The sequence below is a fragment of the Equus przewalskii genome, chromosome 4, assembly GCF_037783145.1.
Source record: "Equus przewalskii isolate Varuska chromosome 4, EquPr2, whole genome shotgun sequence".
In the NCBI taxonomy this organism is placed as follows: Eukaryota; Metazoa; Chordata; class Mammalia; order Perissodactyla; family Equidae; genus Equus; species Equus przewalskii.
This window is the reverse complement of record NC_091834.1, coordinates 45,457,262-45,478,236: the sequence shown is the minus strand read 5'-3', so window position 1 is coordinate 45,478,236 and position 20,975 is coordinate 45,457,262. Positions and strand designations below refer to the sequence as shown.

Here is a 20,975-nt window from a genome sequence, read left to right as displayed (position 1 = left end):
AATTAATTAAACTTGTATATTTAGGTACAGTAGTACTTCAAATACAATTTTTGTTGGTTTGATGGTGGATACATTTTTAAATACCGGATTTCTCTTAACATTTAATGGTTTAATTAATTTACTAAATAATATTTGGGGCAGTCTTTGAAATACTACTTCACATATTTTTAATTTGGGCCTTGAAAATAATTAGTTTTTTTCTGTAACTGAAGAATATATGTCCTATTTTGTTATCACTTTTTCCAAAGACAAAGCTCCTGAAATTATAGAACTTGAGAATGCTGGATTCTGTAATGTTCGAAAATACAACTGTATGATGGTGAGAGTTTTCGGTCAAGGCTTCAAAGAATCACCTTCGTTTAAGTGTGAAGTTACTAAACTGCAGGTATGTTCATTATAGACTTGAAAAACAATTAAGTTTATAGGTTATTCAGATTAATTTTATCTTGGAATAACTTGGTTTTGCAATTAGCAACGTATTTCCAAAGATGTCATATCCACAGAGAGCTGAACAGGAGAATGATTAAGTTACTGAAACTTAATATTTAGAAAATATTTACATGGGTAAGCTGAACACGTAAAACAATAAATCATATTTTAACATTCTTCTTACTTTTTCTCTAAATTGATGAAGCCAAATGTGATTCCAAGATTGAGAATGTACAAGAGGAAATAGCTTTTGTACGTGTTTTTATCAAGTACTTATACTTGATATATGCTTATTTCGAGATTTTATGAGTAGAGCCTTTCTAAATGAGCTATGAAATATTTTAATCCCAATGAAATAATAAGATACAAAATTGAAAATGTAATATATGTATAATTTTATTCACTTCAATATTACTCAAGAGAGTACATATTATATTGTTCTTGGCAGAATAAATCATATGACTTCATGCTACAATTAAGTGATTGGCCAAGAGAGAATTTTATGGGTTTATATTCTCTTGGAAAGTACATTTTGTACTCACTTTCAGATATATTTTTTGCTGTGATATTTATTCTCATACAACCTCTTTCCTCCAAACATCTGATAAATAAAAAGTACACTCTGGAATTCTCCAGCACGCTATACAGAACTATAGAAAGAAGCGAATGTGTTCACTAGCCAAAACCAAACTTAGAGTAGCTGTTTTCTTTCCTACCCTCTTCAGAGTGTTCATATATCCCATTTGTAATACAGCTGGGCTTATTTTTTGATATTTTTATTCCGTTTTGAATTTCCTCCACACTCTCATTGATTTTTGTTATTTACTTTAATTTTGAGTTACATAAATTCATTTGAACTAGCTCGAGCAAAAAAGATATTTATTGTGAGGATTGTACGTTTTTCACAGACTCAAGGATACGAATGTGCCTGAATTCTCAGGAAAAAACTTGAACTTGGGATTTGAACCCCCATGAAGACTCAGTCTGTGTGTATCTGTATTGTGCGGGTATATCTGTCTGTCTCAGTTTTGCTTTTGTGTGTTTGTGGCTTCATTTTTCGCTTTCACTAGAAAGGGTGAAATCTTTCTCTACATAGTGAAGAACATGGCCACCGACAGCTCTATAGCTTTGTATCTTACAGCTCAAGCCACGAGAGGCAGACAGGCCCAGCATCTCCTCCACAGAAAGTTAAAATATCCGAGTAGTCTAAGCATTGGTTCAGCTTAACTCCTGACCGTACACGTGAAGTCAGGGAGGTGGGTCATATAAGATGAGAAAACCTATGGGAACCACGTTGTTGGAGGGAAGAAAGGGCAGTTTCAAGTAGAAGGTGAGAGGTTTTCAGGAGAAATAAGGAAGTTTCTGGGCAGAAAATCAGTCCATTATGTGTCAACTCCATAGTCAAATGTGCCTCCTCTTGCTACAAAAGTCATTATGTAGCAATCCATTGTCTATGGCCAAAATTGATAACTTTTTTGATTTGAACCTGCAAGAAATGCGGGAGTCATTAGAAGTGGTTTACACTGAAGGTGTACACATTTTTCAGTATTCTGAATAAAACTCGCTATCGATATCACTTTTGTTTCTTCATTATATATTCCATTATAACAGGCATTTATTTTCAAACTCATATTTTGATTATGTGTAATTCACTAGCAAGATATTTTTATAAATTAACAGAGGTTGATTGCTTTCTCATTCTGCCTTCAGTATAATAGCAGTAAATGGGTCCTTGGAGAAGCTGTCTACGCACATACTGTTTTTCAAAATAGCAGAACTGTTGATTGTCAGCTGCCCGCTGATGTTCAGCAGTCTGGTACTATGGACCTGATGGGTGAGAAACCAATTGTGAAGTGGCAATTAAAGGTAAAAAGAAAAGATATCCTCGTTCATATAAACAAAGTAAATATATATATTAAAATTTCATAATGAATTTATGAAGCTACACTTAAATTATCTTATTATAGAACTACATCTTACAGGTATCTAATGATGGTTATAGGTTCAGTAATCCCAAAATAATGATCATCTATGATGGGGCTTGTCAAGTTTGTGGTCTCTATGAAAAGGACTCATGCACTATAAAGGTAGGTATCTTTTCACTTAGTTTCACACTTACACCATAGGTATTTTCATTTCTCATGGAGTTGGTATATTAATGTAGTTCTTTTGCCTTCATATTAGAAATGCTAATAAAGAAAAGCCTTCCTCCAGTTTATACAGGTTAATTGAAATTGTTACTCTGCCTGTAACTCTTGTTGAAATGGCAAAGGAGAGATTTCTACCTTTAACATTTTGAAGTGGCATGGTGTTTATTCCTAAAAAAATCAGAAAAGGAGATTCAGATTGAATTTTTCCTCTACATACTTTGTGGTTTAAGTAGTAATAATGATTTTCCAATAAGACATCTCTTCATGATTACCTGATCTTTGCAGCAAGTAACATGCATTTGGGTAGAGTTTGTGAAATGTGTAAGGCTAACACTTTTACAGGGAGTTTTCTGTGGCAACTAAATTCACTGAACCATGCATACTTGCACCACTTGAGGGATAACAGAACAACACAGTTTGAACTGAATCCTCACGGCAACACCCTCTTAATCTATATCCAGTCTACGGGATTTATCCACAGCTCTCTCACATGTCTGTTGCTGATTTAACAGGTACCATGGATCTAATATCACACTCTTCAAAATGCAGGAGCATATCAAATAATATTTATGTATATGAAAATGATAAATCTTATTTTAAGCTTTTAAATCCTTTTTTCCTCAAGATTAGCAATCAAATCATTTCAATAAGTAGTCTCTGGGGTTTGCGCCATGGCCGAGTGGTTAAGTTCGTGCTCTCGACTTTGACGGTCCTTGTTTCCCCGGTTTGGATCCTGGGCGCGGACATGGCCCTGCTGATCAGGCCATGCTGAGGTGGTGTCCCACATAGCACAACCAGAGGCACTCACAACTAGAATATACAACTATGTACTGGGGGGCTTTGGGGAGAAGAAGAAAAAAATTTTAAAAAAAGAAGATTGGCAACAGATGTTACCTCACGTGCCAATCTTTAAAAAAAAAAGTTTCTGTTTTTGAGTTGTTTGACTTTTATTTTCCCTCAAATGTTCGTTTCCACATGTTCTACAATAAGTACTTTAAAAATGTTGTTATTCATGGTTATTTTATCCTCTTGGGGCTATTTTGTTCTTATTTTTGTACAATAGCCCAAGTGATGTCAAAGGAGATTTTGTAAAATGAGCAAAGATTTTATGTCTTGAACAAAATTTGATCTTCTTTCCAGGTTAAAAATGATTGCTACATTTAATATTATTTCTGTGCATTCTTTCCACTATTTTGTGTAATGACATACATTATCAAGTGTGGATAATTATGTCATGGATCTGGTCTAGTTTTGCTATGTTGATAGGACATAGTGGGCTCCTAAGGGAGAGAGGATAACCATAAACTAATGTGAGCCTATAAGATGTGCAGAGGGAAAAAGTCTGTTTCATTTCTTTATAAATAAAGCACTTCCAGCATGAGTTTAGCAGTAAAAAAGACGAAAAGAGAAGTTCTATTCTGTGTTACTTATAAGGTATAGGTTATAATTGCACAGAGGTACAGTTATGTGCATTTTCCTCTATATTGATCAGTTCCATTGTCATTTACATATAAAGGAAATGACTTGTTTTCTAACATGCTTTTATGATTAGGAGATATAAAAAATATTTACTAATCAAAACAGACATAATATGTTTTCATTGGAATCATCAACATGTATGCGCTATCCTTCTATGTAGTTCCCCCCCCCCCCCCGCCAAATACTATCTATAGCTGTATCCTGATTGGTATTTTCCTCTTTTAAAAATTTCCATTAGGAAAATGTTTGCATTATCGATGGACTCTGCTACATTGAAGGTGATAAAAATCCTGCCAGAACTTGTTTGATTTGTAGACCTAAAATTTCAAAATTTACTTGGTCGATTTTAGAAAGTAAGTTATTATTTATTAATTCAAATATTTCCTCTATAAGATATTTTTAATTGATTTTAAAACCACAAGTTACCATATGTTTAACATGAACCCTGTATTTAATTTAGCATCTTTTCTAACTGCATAATTTACTTTGCTTGAAGGAAATATAAGATGAAATGTTTTTATTTTATATAATCTCTATGATTATACTATGCTAGAGTATGGGATTTTTATTTTAATATTTGGTTAGGAAAGCAAAAGTGAATTATTAATGGAAGAAATGGAAATGGTTAATTCAGCCACACACAATTTGTGCAAGTCACGGAGCTACCAGCAAAATGGCCTCTCAAATATTACGTAAATGCAAAAACATCCATCAGTCTAGGTCGGTGGGTTCAGTGGAAAGTGAACATGACTTTGAGACCAAAAGTCTAAATCCTGTTTTTAGTATTAGCTATTTTCAGTTTTGTGACAAGGCATTTAACATTTAAGTTAAAAGGAGATGATTTTTCTAACATGCATTTATGCCTGTATTCATCACCTGTTAAATAAGATGTTCTGGACTTGATAATCTATAAAATGCTTTCCAGCCCTACCATTTTGTGACTCTATGAGTATAATATTAGGTACAGATAGTTTCTAGATAGTTTGTTCCACCCAAAAAATACCCCAAATTATAGTCATATACCATATAATTTCTTTGCTTCCTTAAATACAGCTATGTATGATTCCACCTAGGTGTCCTGCACATTCTCTTTCCTCAGGCAAAAGACCAGGCATCTTAAGATACAACAAGATATCATTACTCCCTGGCCCCATGTAATTTTATCTACAGAGTGAGAAAACCTTATATTTATACAGTGCTTTGTAATATCACTATATATGTTATTATATGTGCAAATTTCATTACTGTGTTAAACCATGAGTCAGATGACTCATTGCTTGGGTACAAGACTCATGGGATATTGTAAGAAGACAATGGAAATCTGGGGGAGAATTTAGTGCAAGAGACAAGGGAAACACAATATAATCTCTGAATTGGTGTCTATGTTTTTAATGGCTTTGCTATGACTGATTCGTCATAGATAGACAATGTTCAAAGATATGAGGGGTCTTGAAATATCATCTGTTCCAAGCCCCTCATATTGAGGGGTGAGGAAATTAAAATTGGTAAATTATAAGGATATGCAGGGGCAGAAGGGGAGCCAGAACTGCAGTCTCTTGGCATCAGTGCTTTGTCGATGCAGTCAGAGTGTTTGTGCCCAGTGCAATGAAAAAGACTATTCTTTCTAGCTGTTAACCCAGTTGGCAAGGAAGAGGGGTATTTTCTAATATGACGTTATGGAAAGGTGTTTTAAATCATTTCATGAGTATAAAGGGAACTCTTTCTGTCTTCTGAACTAACCACCATTCCAATGGATGAGCTTGGCCGCCAGAAGGACCTCTGAGGAGCAGAGGATTGGTGTGACTAAATGGCTCCCGATTATTATAACTGGGGTGGCAGGTACAGCAAGAAAAATTCAGGGGAATCAAATGAACAATTCTGTCATGGGTACTAAGGGAGAAATCGAGCAAAGGAGGTGTAGAGGGAGAAAGTGACGCCGAAAAGGATAGAGGGTAAGGAAGAAAGAGTTAAAGAGCAAGCACTGAGGAGTAACTTCAGACAGGAGAGGAGTTGCATGCAATCTGGACCAAGCAAATGTTGTATTTTATGCTGTATTCGAAGTGATTTTACACTTTCACAGCAAAGCTTGAAGTCTTGCACCTTATCTTCAGTTACTTTTACGTTTTCTCAGAAAGGAATTGAATTTATTCAGAATGTTTAAAAAAAGTGAAGGCAGGTAATAGAAATTTTTGCAGAGTTGAAATTTTATCAGAACGTTTTCTCAGTGAGGGCTCTCTGTATCACACTTTTCCTTTTCCTTTTCTACACAGATACAAAAGTAGATGTTTTCTCTCTTACAGACAACCAACCCCCAGTGATTCAAATACCGCAAGACAAATTACAGACATTTTATGGGGAGAACCTTGTGTACCAGTTCGTGGCCTTCGATCCAGAAGGATCTGACATCCATTTTGCCTTGGACTCTGGTCCTGAAGGAGCAAATGTTTCCTCTGCAGGACTTCTTATGTGGAAATCAGAGTCACAAACTCCCCAGCGATTCACTCTACGCCTTAACGATGACTGCAATGCTGAATCTAGAGCCGTGATTGAGGTAATATTTATAATTACATAAATGCCGCTCAATTAATTAACAATATTAATAACTATTTTAAATTTAAAATACAACTTATGCTCTTAATTTGTAAGAAGAACTAAATTATTAAACATTTAGTGGAAAATTAAACTCCCAAACTTTTGAAATTTTTTTGGATGAATTTAAAACCTTAAAGAGAGTCCCAAGTCTAGAGCATGGATCTAAATTACTAATTCCTAGAGCATTTTCTTCTGCACTCAACTATGATAAAAATAAAGAGTGCATTCATGTCTACCTTTGTGAAAGATCTGTGATAAACCTAAGACTGGTAATCATATCCATTTCCTTCAAGTGAAGGAATCTGAGGTGTCAAATTAGAAATTCAGATTATAAATATAAGATTTAAAATAACTAATTGTGGACTATATTTCCTTTTTTTATTGACTATTCTTTTGAGTCTGTCAGTCATGTGCTCTTAATACTGTTTTATTTGCCCTATATTCACTTGAAACTTGGGACACATTTTCACACAGAATAATGTTGTGAAGGGAAATTGTGTACTGTGTCATGTTAACCAGAAAATTCAAGTGACTGTTGACTTTCTACACTTTGCGATAAGTCGGGTGACTAAGTGCTTTCCACTTTAAGGAGCTTTTTTCCAGTTATTCTGCTTGTATTATAGAAATTATGGAAATTGATCATCTTATAGCATTTATATTTCGGCTATGCTCTTGAGAGTCAGCATAACTGCTTTATTAAACTATCTTTTGAAACGTTATTTTACATTAAATATACATACATTTTTTGCAAAACGTGTGATCTGTTCCTACTTGCACATAAACATACACGCCTACCCGGATCTCTGGGGCATAAACTGAAGGTAATTTTTTGGCAAAGTATTCCATTTACTGTTTGTTTCTTTTGCAGGTGACTGTGAGGTCTTGTGACTGCTTGAATGGTGGGTCATGTGTGTCTGATATTAAATTTCCTCCGGGAAGTGGAGCGTACCTGTGTGTCTGCTTGCCTGGCTTCCAGGGTGGTCTTTGCGAAGTGGAGGTCACTGAGTGCCAATCGAACCCCTGTGGCCTTGGCAGATGTATTCGTGGTTTTCACAGTTATTCCTGTGATTGTCCACCTGAGTTTAAAGGTAAGTTTTGGTTTCTCATTCATGAAATTGGTATGTTAATAAATTAGAAAGGAAAGCTCCTTGGCTTTCCAAGGAATCTACAGATTACTCAAAGAAATGAATGGCCCTGAAAATTTTAGTACAGATTTAAAAATTCTAGTAAAGTCATCACAAATACATTTGCTATCCATATCCCTTTTTTATTGTAAATTGCTTACATATACTCTTATAATTTTGCCCATTTTTATAATTTTAATGACAATATTCTATGTCTATATTGTATTTTGTAGGTTCCTAAACATTTTTATCCATATTTGCTAGGTACAGATATATTTAAATGTATTGCTATTGAAATATAATATGAAATAATAAAGAAATTTGCCGCAGGAAATAAAAAAATTACCATTTAAGAGAGGTTTTATTGATAATACATTAACTTAAAAATATCATGATATAAAGTTAGAGTTGAAATCAAATGAAATATTAGCATATTCATTAATTGTCCTACACTGTCTGATTCCAGAAACCCCAAATAAGTCCATTACTGACAACCTTTAATCTCTCAAGGCTTTTTAAAAACTCATACCAGTATTTAATTTAAGTAGATACGAATGTTAAGTAAATATGTGGTTATTGAACTGATATCCTTGAAAGCATCTATTATAGATACAACTATAATAGATTTTATTAGATTACATTATAATAAAACTAAGGAGAATATTTAGGTGTCTTCTAGATTTCTTCAGCATTTTAAAATAAAAAATTTATCATTTGGGACTATGTGCTACCAACTACATTTGGAAGAATTCAAATGTTGATTGCTTCATGGATTTTACTGTAATAGAGGTTACTATTATTGCTGACTGTGAATATATTCATTCAAATAAATTGTTAAACATTTCAAAGAGCAACACTTCATCTCAAAAAATTTTATTGACGAAAGGCTGACTTTCCTTGAACACTATAAAATTTCATTTTCACAGCCCATGCAATAACTGGATTGAATTAAGTTGTCCTTAAGCTAAGCAGGCAACCATTCGAATAACTTTTTTAAAAATCACTGAGTTTTTTAACAAAGTACAGATTACTACTGTATTCTGTAATATTGTAATTTTTTGCCTTAAAATATTAATGGCCTTCTTAAGTCTTCTTATTTATAGGGAAAATCTTATGTACTTGAAGTGTCTTGTTTAGTGTTAAATAGAATCTAATTAATGACTTTATATTTAATTATATAGTAAATTTTTAAAACAATGCAATTCTCTCCTGTTAATGTACAACAGCTTTTTTGGAGTTAGCAGGACATATGTAAAGAGTAAAAGAAATCAAATAATGAGCACCTGATTGGACATACAATGTTTTTCAAATTAAATAATTTGAACTCTCAATCTACATTATGTTTAGGCAAAAATTGCCAGGAAGATGTTGATGAATGTGACTCCAGGCCTTGCTTTCCAGGAGCGGAATGCCTCAATACCTTTGGTTCCTATCATTGTGGTTCATGTCCAAAAGGATTTTATGGTGATGGAAAAATATGCCATGGTAAAAGTCCCTATTTTCTACCATGAAATGTTTCTTGCTGCATTTAATTAATTCAAATTACTCAGTTCCATTCTCTTTTACTAATGCATTCATTCAGTATATATGCATTAAGTGTCATGCACTAAGCTAGATGCAAAGGATGCAGAAATATATAAGATATGTCCTTTGACCTAACAGATTGAGTATAATAGCAGGGCATATGACATATAATCACATAGTTCAATATGGTGTTCTGCGTTTTTTGATAGAAGTGCCTAGAGAGAAGAGTAGGAATACTCCACAGGGAATCATGTCTACCAGGAGGGATAATGAAAAGTTTTTAAAAAGGTGTCACTACAGCTAAATCTGATGCATCTGATCAAGAGAGAGAGAGGCTTTTAGGCAGAGTAAACAGCATGAGCAAAGGTACAGAGGCATGTAACAGCACAGCACTACTTGGGCACTCTGAATAATTCGGTGTGTTTGAAATATAGAGGGTAAGGGGGGCAGCTACAAGAGTTGAAGCTAGAGAGGTAGCTAGTGGCCAGATCACTGAGAAACCAGGAGAAACATAATAAGGTTTGGATTTGAGAGGGTCTTTTTGAGAGCAGCATGGAGGATGGAGCACTTGCAGGTAAGGAACTGTGTAAGTTTGAAGGTGAGAAAAAGAGTTAAGATAGTATTACAAACAGATGGGAAAGACATGAAGATCTGCTGACCTAAGATGAGGAGACATTGGATGAAAGAGACACTAAAGAAGCAAGTTGTCAGTGATTGGGATTAGCAAGGTGAGGGAAAGAGTTATTAAATTTCAAGTGATTGGTTTAGGTGAATGAGTGTGTAGAATAGGCATTTATATTGCTGTGGACTGAATTGTGTCCCCCTAAAATTCGTATGTTGAATCCGAAACCCCCAGTGTGGCTGTATTTGGAATAAGGTAGCAATTAAGGTTAAATGAGGTCTCAAGGGAGGAACCCTGATCCCATAGGATTAGTGTCCTTATAAAAGGAGACACTGGAGAGTTTACTGTCTCTCTGCTATGTCAGGACACAAGAAGGTGGCTTTCTGCGAGCCAAGAAGAGAGCTCTCACCAGGAACTGAGTGGGCCTGCACCCTGATCTTGGACTTCTCACCCTCTGGAATGTTAAAAAAATAAATTTCTGTTGTTTAAGCCACCCATCTATGCCATTTCATTATGGCAGCCTGAGCTGACTAAGACACAAGGGACATATAAGGAAGAAACATTGGTTTTGGAGGGGAGAGATAATAAATTCAGTTTGGATACATAGAGGCTGAGGTGACTATGGACTCTCCAAGTAGAGCTCAGGAGAGGGGATTAAGTTAAAGATACAATTCTTAGGGTCATCAGTCATGGATGAAATTGCCCAAGGATAACACTTAGAACTAGGGAAAACGGGACAAAAAATTAGTGAATAACAACATTTTAAAAACTTAAAAAATAAAAGTAAATTATAGAAGACAAGACAGTGTCTTATATATGGTGCTTCGGTATCATTAAGCGAATGAGACCCGATTTTGAAGACAAATATATATAAATTATGTAATATCACCTTGTGCTTCAAATTGGGCTGGGCGTCTCTAGCACTGAAACTAATAGACTTGAGGAGCACAGTACAGGATGGTAAGGGGAGTTCCCTACTGGTTCAGCTACCCACATTTCCCTCTAAACATCCAGTCCCAAACACTCAACAGTATCACACCTTCCACTCTATGCACTAAAGTGATCTAACAGCTGTCTTTTCCAAACAGAAGCCCATTCTCTCAATAAAACCTTTGTGGAGTGGAATTTAAGAGGAAAGCAAGTTGAATCAAATCCCATTACACATGAATGACCAATAAATTTCTTAACTCTGTCAAAAGCACTTGTGTATTTTAAGAAGATGCTTGTTAACACAAAATAATTTTTTGTTGTTGTTGGTATTGTTGAGTTAGTTTTATAGTAGGTACCAGAGCCAATGACTGTAAAAGTAGACACAGCACAGTTCTTATTCTTGAGGTTGCTTACTAGTGGAAGAGACACAGAAAGGCACAAAGAAGGACAAAGTTCTGTGGGAGAACACAGGTGGACGAAATTGATTGCGTGGGTGAATAGGACCTTAGAAACATCTGTCAGTCAGCTCGCACTGCCCTAACAGAATACCACAGACTGAGTGACTTAGACAATAGAAATTTTTTTTTTCTCACGGTTTTGGAGGCTAGAAGTTCAAGATCAAGGTGCCAGCAAGGTTGGTTTCTGGCTTCTCTCTTTGGCTTGCAGATGGCCGCTGTCACAGTATCCTCACATGCACACTCCTTGTTCTTCTCCTCTTCTTATGAGGCCGCCAGTCCTACTGGATGGGGGCCCAATTAAATGACCTCATTTAACCTTAATTACCTCCTTAATAGCCCCATCTCCAAAGACAGTCACATTTAGAGTTAGAGTTTCAACACATGAATTTTGGGGAAAACAGCTCAGTCCATAACGAAAAGATTTCCTGAAGAGATAACATTTAAGCTAGTTCTCTAATTTGCACAGTTCAATCCAGGTGGCATTTGTATTGCATGCTCTTATTCGCAGTGCTTTGGTTTTATAATGGTTTAACTATCTGTTTTTCATGTATACATTTACAGTTGAAACGCAGTTTTTAAATGAATTTACTACACATACTGTGGTTCACACAAGGTCTGAGAAAAGTGTAACTAAGGAAGAGGATGGTGAAAACGCCACACAGAAGGAGAGGCATGTTAAGCCAACAAATGGAAATGCCTCTAGTAAGTAACAGTCTTAGTTAAAATCTGAGGACAATACCTCCCATTTGTCTTCCAGAAGACCAGCATAGTTATTCCTCAGGTATTTTTATTGTTAGAAAGATCACCTAAGGTTGTATATGCAGCTTACAAATTATTCTTTTTCTTACTAATCTATTAAATCCTCTGGCTTATATTCCATAAAAATGATTCATGTTGCATAAGGAGCAAGTGATGTTATTTAAAGTGATTTCAGGGAAGTTTATGGTTGAAAGTGACCATTTCAAACTTACATTCTTTGAATCCCTGGTCATCCAACATCTGCTCAAACCCTAGAAGTAATCAGAAACTCATTAGTTCATAAGGCCTCTCCCTCTTCATAGTGCTCTCTTTATAATTCTCATTTTATTCAGTAACATTCCATGATTGTCTTCATAAAGATCTTGCACAGTTCACATTAGCTTTCTTTGTCATCTGTCATTCTGTAATATTAGCTGTTCATTTTACAAAATATCATTGCAGTTGTTCATCTGGCAAGATATTGTTGATTGTTGCAATATAAGAGAACTATCATGATTTTATGTTATTCATGCATCCACTTGCCTTACTAGACACTCTTATTTACATTACTTTTTTGTAGTTGATTCTCTTTCTTGGTTTTATAGGTAGACAATAATATTTTTTGCAAACTGTGAGTTTGTCCTTTACTCTTATTTACTTTGTTATTATAATAGTAACTAAGATTTAGTCTATATTTATGACATGCCAGCACTAGGTAAGTATTTTTTATGTATTATCTCATTCGATCCTCATAATAGCCATATACAGGAAAGGTTATTATTTCCATTTTACAGATGTGTAAACAGAGGCATGGATAGATTAAGTGATCTGTTCAGATTTACAGAGTTTGTAAATTGTAGAAGGGAGATTTGAATTTGCGCAATCTAACTGCAGAGTCCCAGCTCTCACACTTAGACTCTCATTGTAGTGGCTGGGACCTCCAGTGAAAGTGCGTACGCATGGAATAACTTTGATTCTTAATGGTTTTAATGGAAATTCTTCCTATGTTTCACCATTGAGTATGACATCATTGTAGATTTCTGCTAGAAACACTTCATCCAGTTAAGGAGTTTTCCTTTATTTTTTGCTCAGAATTTCCTCTTTAGTTTTAAATCAGGAATGGGTTTTACATTTTACCAAATGCTTTTTCAGTGTCATTTTTTTACTTGCTGTAATTTCTGTTAATGTTTCCTTAGAGTTTTTCAGAGTGTTTTTAACAAAAGATTGAAGTATCAAATTACTTTTTAACATTACTTTATATTATTTTCTTCATTAATATCTTAGTGTAATTATGTACTGTAATTGTGTTAGTAGAGATACAGGTCTGTTTTGTCCTGATGTGGTAATCTGTAACTACACTGCTGCATTTGATTTGGTAGTATCGTTACGAAGCTAGGGCTTGCTGCCCAATGTGCATAGAAGACAATACTATAGCACCAGCTTTTGAGATAAGAAAAAGCTTTATTGTGAGGTTGACCAGCAAGGAGACAGAAGGCAAGGCTCTCAAATCTGTCTCCCCAGTCCAGAGTTCAGGGTGAAATTTAAGGGGTTAGGGGCAGAAGCTTATTTGCTAGTCTCAAATCAGTTGATATATGGTAATCAAACTTCTGGAAGCCAGACTTTCCTTATTGAAGGACTTCTTGCTTCATAAAGGGCTCAGGTGGCAACATTTCTGAAGGTTCTTGGTTCCAGGATTGTCCTGAGGCTATGGGTCCCTGCCTGGTTCATGCACAGTGCTGTCTGTTATTGAGCAAAGTTTAATTAACCAACAGCCTGCTATAAGGAAGCAAAATAGTTTAAGCTGGTCAAGGTTTTATGTGCTGTCTCAGTATTTTGTTTAAAATTTTTATGTATTTTCACAAATAATATTATCTATAAGATAATACTACCTGAATATTTATAAAACTTTCTATATCTTTCTGTGCTTTGCAACAGTTTTGTAAAATATTCTTTCCTTGATTATTTGGTAAATTTTTTCCATTAGATCATCTGTCCTGGCATCATTTAGGGGTTGATTTTAGATTATTTTTCTATTACTTTCATGGCATTTGTTCTATCACTTAATCTACCTCTTTCTTAGTCAATTTGAGCATTTATATTTTGCAAAAAAATCATTTATCTCATGGAGATTTCAACTTATTTTAAAATTATCTGTAGTATTCTTGTATAATTTAAAATTCTCTCCATATATGCAGTTTTTTCTCTTCTCTTATCTCCAAGGTTTTTTAGTTGTATCTTCCCACTCTTTTTTTTCTGGATAGGACTTGCCAAATGTTATCTATTTAATTGTTTTTTTCAAATAATCATTTAGATTTTCCTTTCTATTAATTGTCTGTTCATAACTTTTCTTTGACTTTTTGTAGATTTTTAAGAATATTTTCTATATTCTGGTCAATCTTCCTTTACATAACATGTACTTGAATTTATCTTTTTTATGTGGCTTACCTCAATCTATGTTGTCATTTTATGCAGGGATATTAAAATTTTATATAGGCATCTTTTTTACAGCTTTTATTTATAGCTTCCATTGACAAGGATCTCCCAACTTCTATGTTATGCATGTGATGTCTTAAATTATCTTATATGATGTTTATTATTTTATATTTTCCATTTAGTTTTTAATCCATCTGGAATTTATTAATTTATGAAATGAGTTAGAGGTCTAATATTATTTTTCTTCCAGATGAATAAATAATTATGTATTATCATTTGCAAAATAAGTCACACTTTTCACACTGAATTTAAATACCTTTTTCTTTTTGGTGAGGAAGTTTGGCCCTGAGGTAACATCAGTTGCCAATCTCACTCTTTTTTCCTTGAGGAAGATTGTCCCTGAGCTAATGTCTGTCCTAGTCTTCCTCTATTTTGCATGTGGGACGCTGCTACAGCATGGCTTGATAAGCTGTGCACAGTCCCACACCTGGGATCTGAACCTCCAAACCCCAGGCTGCTGAAGCGTAGTTCGTGAACTTAACCACTACACCACTGGGCTGGCTCCTAAATACCATGTTTTTTATTTATTAAATTCACATATATATTGAGATATATTTCTGAGCTTGTTATTATGGTTTTTTTAAATCTAACAGTCTTTTCCTATGCCAGTAATGCATTGCTTTGATTAGTTTGGCTTTATAATACACCTTAATATTGGTAAGGCAAATATCCACTCACAGTTCTTCTATTTGTAATTTTTTAGATATTTCTGATATGTACTGTAATATGAACATGAAGGTCATTATGTTAAATTTCAAAATAAAACAATGTATTTTACTAATATTCGGGTGCTAATAAATTGTCCTTCCTTCCTTTCTTCTGCTATTTTTTTTAGGAATCTAGAATTAATTCCGATTCTTCTCCACTTTTTCCTCCAATCCTAATACCAAAACCTCTCCTAGGGAGAGGTTCACATAAGGCAGTTTGGGACGAGAAGGAACAGTCCTTCAGTGCACAGCGCCTGGGGGAGGGGAGCCTGACCTGCCCCGGATGTTCTAAGGCAGGGCCTTAATCAGTTCCTCTGAGAACTGGTGGGCCAGGGCCTCTTGCTCTTTCTATTTGTTGACACTTAATTGTGCTTCTTGCTTTGCTCTTATTTCTAGTTGGGGCTATATTTGGTTCACTCTTGTTTGAGTCTGAAGCCACGTGATGTCTGGGTTTTATGAAGTCCTCAAAATTACCAAAAATCTTCCATTGCCCTTGCTTCTGTTTGTCAGTTATGTTAAGGATTACTTTTTACTTTTGTTTTTAGTTTGTTGTCTTCTGTCTTTTTCTGATTTTGATTGAGTTTGGTTTGGTTTTTTCTTGTCTCATATTGTGAGGGTTGCATGAAAATGGTGTAAAATCAAACCCTACATTGGCGGTAGAGAGTGTAAAAGGGAAACACGTCTAGTGACTGCTTAAAGTATGCCCATGCTCTAAAATTAGACTTTTCCATACCAAAGAAATAAAAAAAAGAGTTATAAGGAAAATAAAGTACCTGGAAGAGAGAAAAAATGATGAAACTCCCCCTTCAAAAAGAAGACACACAAACATGTTTTAATTTCTAGTTAAGTATTCAAGAAAGATAGGGAAGTAAAGTCTCATTTTGTCACATGGGTAAAATGATTGGAGCCACAGTTCTTTGCCTCTCATACAAAATAGCATTTATCCAACTTACCAAACAATTTTCACCTAAGCATTTTGTTTCTGTCCTCCCCTTTCCAGCTGAAATTAGTTGTTCGCTCTTTGCTCCTATGGGTTTTGTGACTGCCACTCCTATAGCGGTGATCACAGTTGCTGTGTTGAGTTGCTCACAAGTCTGTGTCCTTGACAACAGCGAGTTTCTCAAGGATGGGGCTGTGTTCTCCTTTGCTGTGAACCTGATGTGTATTAGGTAGTCAATAAATGTTTGTTGGCTATTTCTAACTCAATAAAGTTATTAGTTATTTTTCTTTAACTTTTATACTCTTTAACCTTCTGTCTTATCTTGTGTATCCAAATAGATTATAAGTTCCTTGGAGGTGGGAACTGTGTGATGACTTATTACTGCAGGGCTCCTAGTATAGTGTTATACATCTAACAGACATTAAATGAAGGGATGAATTACTTAATGTTAAATACTGTGGGTAGAGCCAAACAGTAATAAATGTTATTGACTAACTTTTTTTTCTTTTTTGGCACTTTAGATATAAAATTTCAGCCATCATCAACAGAGCATTCACTAATTGGTACAAGCCTTACCCATAGTCCTGCTACTATCAAAAAGTTCTCGGACACAACCAACGACATTGCACTCTTCTCATTAAAATCAGTTACAACTCAAATGAATAATTCAGAGAAGCCTATTTCCCATCAGATATCAGATTTTGAATATGTGGATCATATCCTCAATACAAATCTCAGCCTGGATGAGTGGGAAGTTCCTGTGAACAATCATAGTTCTTTACGCACCAAGCTAAACAGCTTCCATGGTGAAGTAAAGGCTGTTATCCAGGGCACCATCCAAACAGAAGCAAGAGGGTATAATTCTTCAACTAACAGGTCTACCCAAAGTTACACACAGTATAAGAATGAGTTTGCATCATCAGTTACTAGAGCAATCGCTATTTTGCCAGAAAAGCCTGGATTGACCAAATTATCAACTTGTGCTGAATCACCTTGCTTTCTTGGTGTTTCCTGTGTGCCAACCACAGATGGTCACTTCCGATGTGGACGCTGCCCCTTTGGGTATTACGGAGATGGTATCAATTGCAGAGGTAGTATGGCAACTCTTCAGAAGATATAAAGAAAACTATGTAGTTTACATTTAATTTAGAAAATATTCTTTTCTATTTATTAATTTCTGCTTATTCCATTTATTTCACTCATTTCTATTCAATTTATCAATTTATTTGTGTGTTTTCTCTTCACATTTCAAAAAACATAAAAACTAGTGTTTCTGAGATTTTTTTAAATAATGTTAATATTATATAGTATTATAATTATATAATATATATTATAAATATATTTATTGAGTACCTACTGTGTTCCAAGGTCTGTGGAAAAATTCTTTATCAGTTATGTCACATAATCCACAAGAACTCCAGATGTTGGGTGTTATTTTTCCCATTTTACAGATGAGAAAGCAGAGTTAGAGGGTTGAGGACTTTCCTGGCATTAAGCAGCTAGAGAAAGAAAATAACAATGTGGTCTGGGTTCTTTTTAGCTCACAGTGGGTATTTAGCACTTTAAATGACTAAATCTGGCATACTTCCTTATTTGCATAAATTAGATTTCTCTGTAATTCCTCCAACTCTTGAGAAGAAAACAAGTTGGGCATCACTTTAATTTTGAAAAGAGTGTTTACTTCTTTTCACAATTATCAGCATTGTTTTCTCTAATGCAAATCAAATTTCTGGCTTTGACAACATGGAAGCTATTTTGTGTTGTTCTTACTGTTTTGTTTGGTTTGTGTTTTGATTTATTTGAGACCAGCTTAAGCATAGAGCTGTTGGAGTGTTCCTTTGTTCTCAGTATTACAGAGAGGAAATTTGTTTTTTCTTTTTTTCTGTAGGACTAATGGTAGTAAATCTTCAATACTTAAATGTTTATAACATAAAACTCCTTATTATTAACAAATAAAACAAAACAATGTCATGCATTTCACTTGCCTCAGGAAGTGTTGAATGCTTACCAGTTAGAATATATCAGGTTGTTAGAGAAGCTTAAGGAATACAAACCTATAAGCTTACGGTGTGTTCCTGGTATCTTGCTCTTTGAAATCCCGATGTTCCCTGGCTTCACCAACATTTACCTAATTATTAAGTAGCCAAAACATCTGCCCTCTGGAAAAGACTGTAATCCCACTTGTGGTTAGAAGCCATCCCTGATATCAGGTTTTGCTATCAGAATAATTACCACATATGGTACTTCTTTCTTACTCTATTAATCATTTTCCTCAGCCAATCTAGTAGTAAAACAAATATAAGGGAAAAATAATTTTATGGATAAACGTAGTGGTTATTGTGGATAACAATATCAAAATTTTCAAATTTCAGAGAGGTTTACTTTTATTATAACTAAGTCTACAGGCAACATGTATATGCTGTATCAACAATTCAGCCTTTTTCCCTTGGTTTTTGCAGCCATTTGTAGACACCCATGTGGAAAAAGCAGGGAGTGTGTTGCCCCCAACGTATGCAAATGTAAAACTGGTTACGCTGGTTCCAACTGCCAAACTGGTACGTACAGCACTCATTAGTTTGCACAGTGAATTTCATTGATAATTGAGATTTCTAAACCATGAGCTTTATTTTATACAGCTCTATGTCATCCTGATTGCAAAAACCATGGAAAATGCATTAAGCCTAACGTTTGTGAATGTCCCCCAGGGCGTGGTGGAGCAACCTGTGATGAAGGTGATAATTCAAATTAAAAATCAAATAATAGAGCCAAAATAAAACAATCCTCTCTTAGAAACCTTTTTAAAGATAATTCAGCTTTTACTGTATATATACTAATATATATTCATTAATGCTGGTGATGGAGTCTAAGGTTTTTAAACATCTATTAAAAATAATTTGAAGAGTTTAAAAACTTAAATTTTCAAAATCAGAGACCCAAAGAGCAAAAGCTTATTTGTCCTTGGTAAAGTTATCTAAAGAAATACTTTTTTGAGATTTAGTTATAAGGTACCATATCCCTATAAATATTTTAGTGTCAATCAAAGGACTCCTGATTATTGAGTGACGTGTCAAACGTGGTTCCAAGGAAGTGTTAAATACTGATAATTAGAAGATATCAGACAGCAAGAAGAAATCGTTAATTATTAATAAACTGAGAGCCATGTTAAATGCTTTCATGACAAGGCAAGGCACATTAACAAATTAAAGTAAATTTAGAGTGAACTAGCAAACATTCAATATTAATGGCATATGAAAATAATCATGGAAATATAAAATTGTTCTATTTGTAGGGCAGGAATGCATAAGTCCAAGTTTTACTTTTCAGGTGAAAACTAAGATCATTATTTTCATCCAGGTAACCAAAAGTTTTATAAAGCAAAACATGCTGATAATTTGTGAGTGTTCTCAGAGTGTGAATTCATATAGTCAATCTCCCAGAAGTAAATTTTATAGTAAAAGAGAACTGAGTTTATTATAAATTACTCTTAAAATAAAGTTTCATTGTGGCTGTGCTTGATAAATGTAAACTGACTTTTTTCTTAATTAAGAGCTGACTTACTAACATAATCTGTGTTTGCAGAACATTGCAGCCCACCTTGTCTACATGGTGGCACCTGCTTGGCTGGCAATCTCTGCACTTGTCCTTATGGTTTTGTAGGACCAAGATGTGAAACAAGTAAGCAAAGCTCTCTTGCAGTCTAATATAATGAAGTTGTTCTTTTGGATAGTTGATGGCTCTAATGCTGAGATAAACCCAAATCCTAAGTAAAAAACATACACTCATGATTTATTACGACGGTTATCATTCTGCATACTCTCTTCTTGACTCTATCCATGACCATTTCTTTGAGATAACAATTCCAATTTGTTGATTTGCATATAAATCTACCTTGTTTAATTATGTCTATGATTACTTTCATCAGTAACTGACAATTTTCTCAGATAGTCAAATCTTGTTTACCATTCAGCTCAATGATTTTCTACTTTCCCCATCTCTATTAGCAAATATATATATATATATATATATATATATATATCTCTGAATGTGAGAATTGGAGACCATTTAATGCCAAAGGATAAATTATTTTTATCTTTCTCTCTGATTTTATTCATTAGAGAATGTGATTGGCAGTTATGAGCCAGCTAGGAAACCGCCAATAATATGACCAATTCCAAGCCTAATTTACCTTCCTTTTCTTTTTATTCTGTGAACTTAGTGGTTTGTAACAGGCACTGTGAAAATGGAGGTGAATGTCTTACACCAGATGTTTGCCTGTGCAAGCCTGGCTGGTATGGACCCACCTGTAGCACAGGTAAAATCAGAAATATTTTCAATGACTATGTCAATTAAAAGGAATTTAAAATGCACAATGTCCTAAAGACTTGCACCCAAAAATATAAAACTAGTCTGAGAAGATTGCTATGAAGTTTTTATTTCAGACAGACTTTTAAAACCCTATCTTTCATCTTCATTCATATTCTGGACCACGGAGTGTGTTTCAGCTTTACCATTATCCAACCCAACACTTTTTCTTTTTTTGCCTTTATAGTTCCCTCATCTACTTGTCTTATGGTAGAGAGAAACATATCTCTGTTGCATCTTTTAGATCCCTTTCAAGTTTTTTTTTGTTATAACACAGATATTCTATTTCATTAAACATTCGAGCAATTCTGAGTTAAGCGGACACCATCACATTATCCCATTTATTTATCACAGCATAAGACTTACTTCCTTGGCAGCAGCATTTGCAATTTTCTATGTTCAATCCCTTTTGATCTAATAACTTTTC

General features: G+C 34.6%; 1 protein-coding gene across 1 annotated transcript in view; it reads left to right on the top strand.

The window, feature by feature from the left end:
* VWDE (von Willebrand factor D and EGF domains) overlaps positions 1–20,975 on the top strand; it is a 69,550-nt gene that overhangs the window by 37,477 nt on the left and 11,098 nt on the right. Inside the window, exons 13-25 of the mRNA XM_070615781.1 lie at positions 249–385; positions 2,140–2,295; positions 2,412–2,516; positions 4,297–4,411; positions 6,359–6,609; positions 7,519–7,738; positions 9,122–9,259; positions 11,870–12,010; positions 16,708–17,277; positions 18,646–18,741; positions 18,823–18,918; positions 19,766–19,861; positions 20,403–20,498. Coding sequence (XP_070471882.1) covers positions 249–385; positions 2,140–2,295; positions 2,412–2,516; positions 4,297–4,411; positions 6,359–6,609; positions 7,519–7,738; positions 9,122–9,259; positions 11,870–12,010; positions 16,708–17,277; positions 18,646–18,741; positions 18,823–18,918; positions 19,766–19,861; positions 20,403–20,498 — 2,217 coding nt within the window. The remainder of the gene's footprint in view (positions 1–248; positions 386–2,139; positions 2,296–2,411; positions 2,517–4,296; positions 4,412–6,358; positions 6,610–7,518; positions 7,739–9,121; positions 9,260–11,869; positions 12,011–16,707; positions 17,278–18,645; positions 18,742–18,822; positions 18,919–19,765; positions 19,862–20,402; positions 20,499–20,975) is intronic.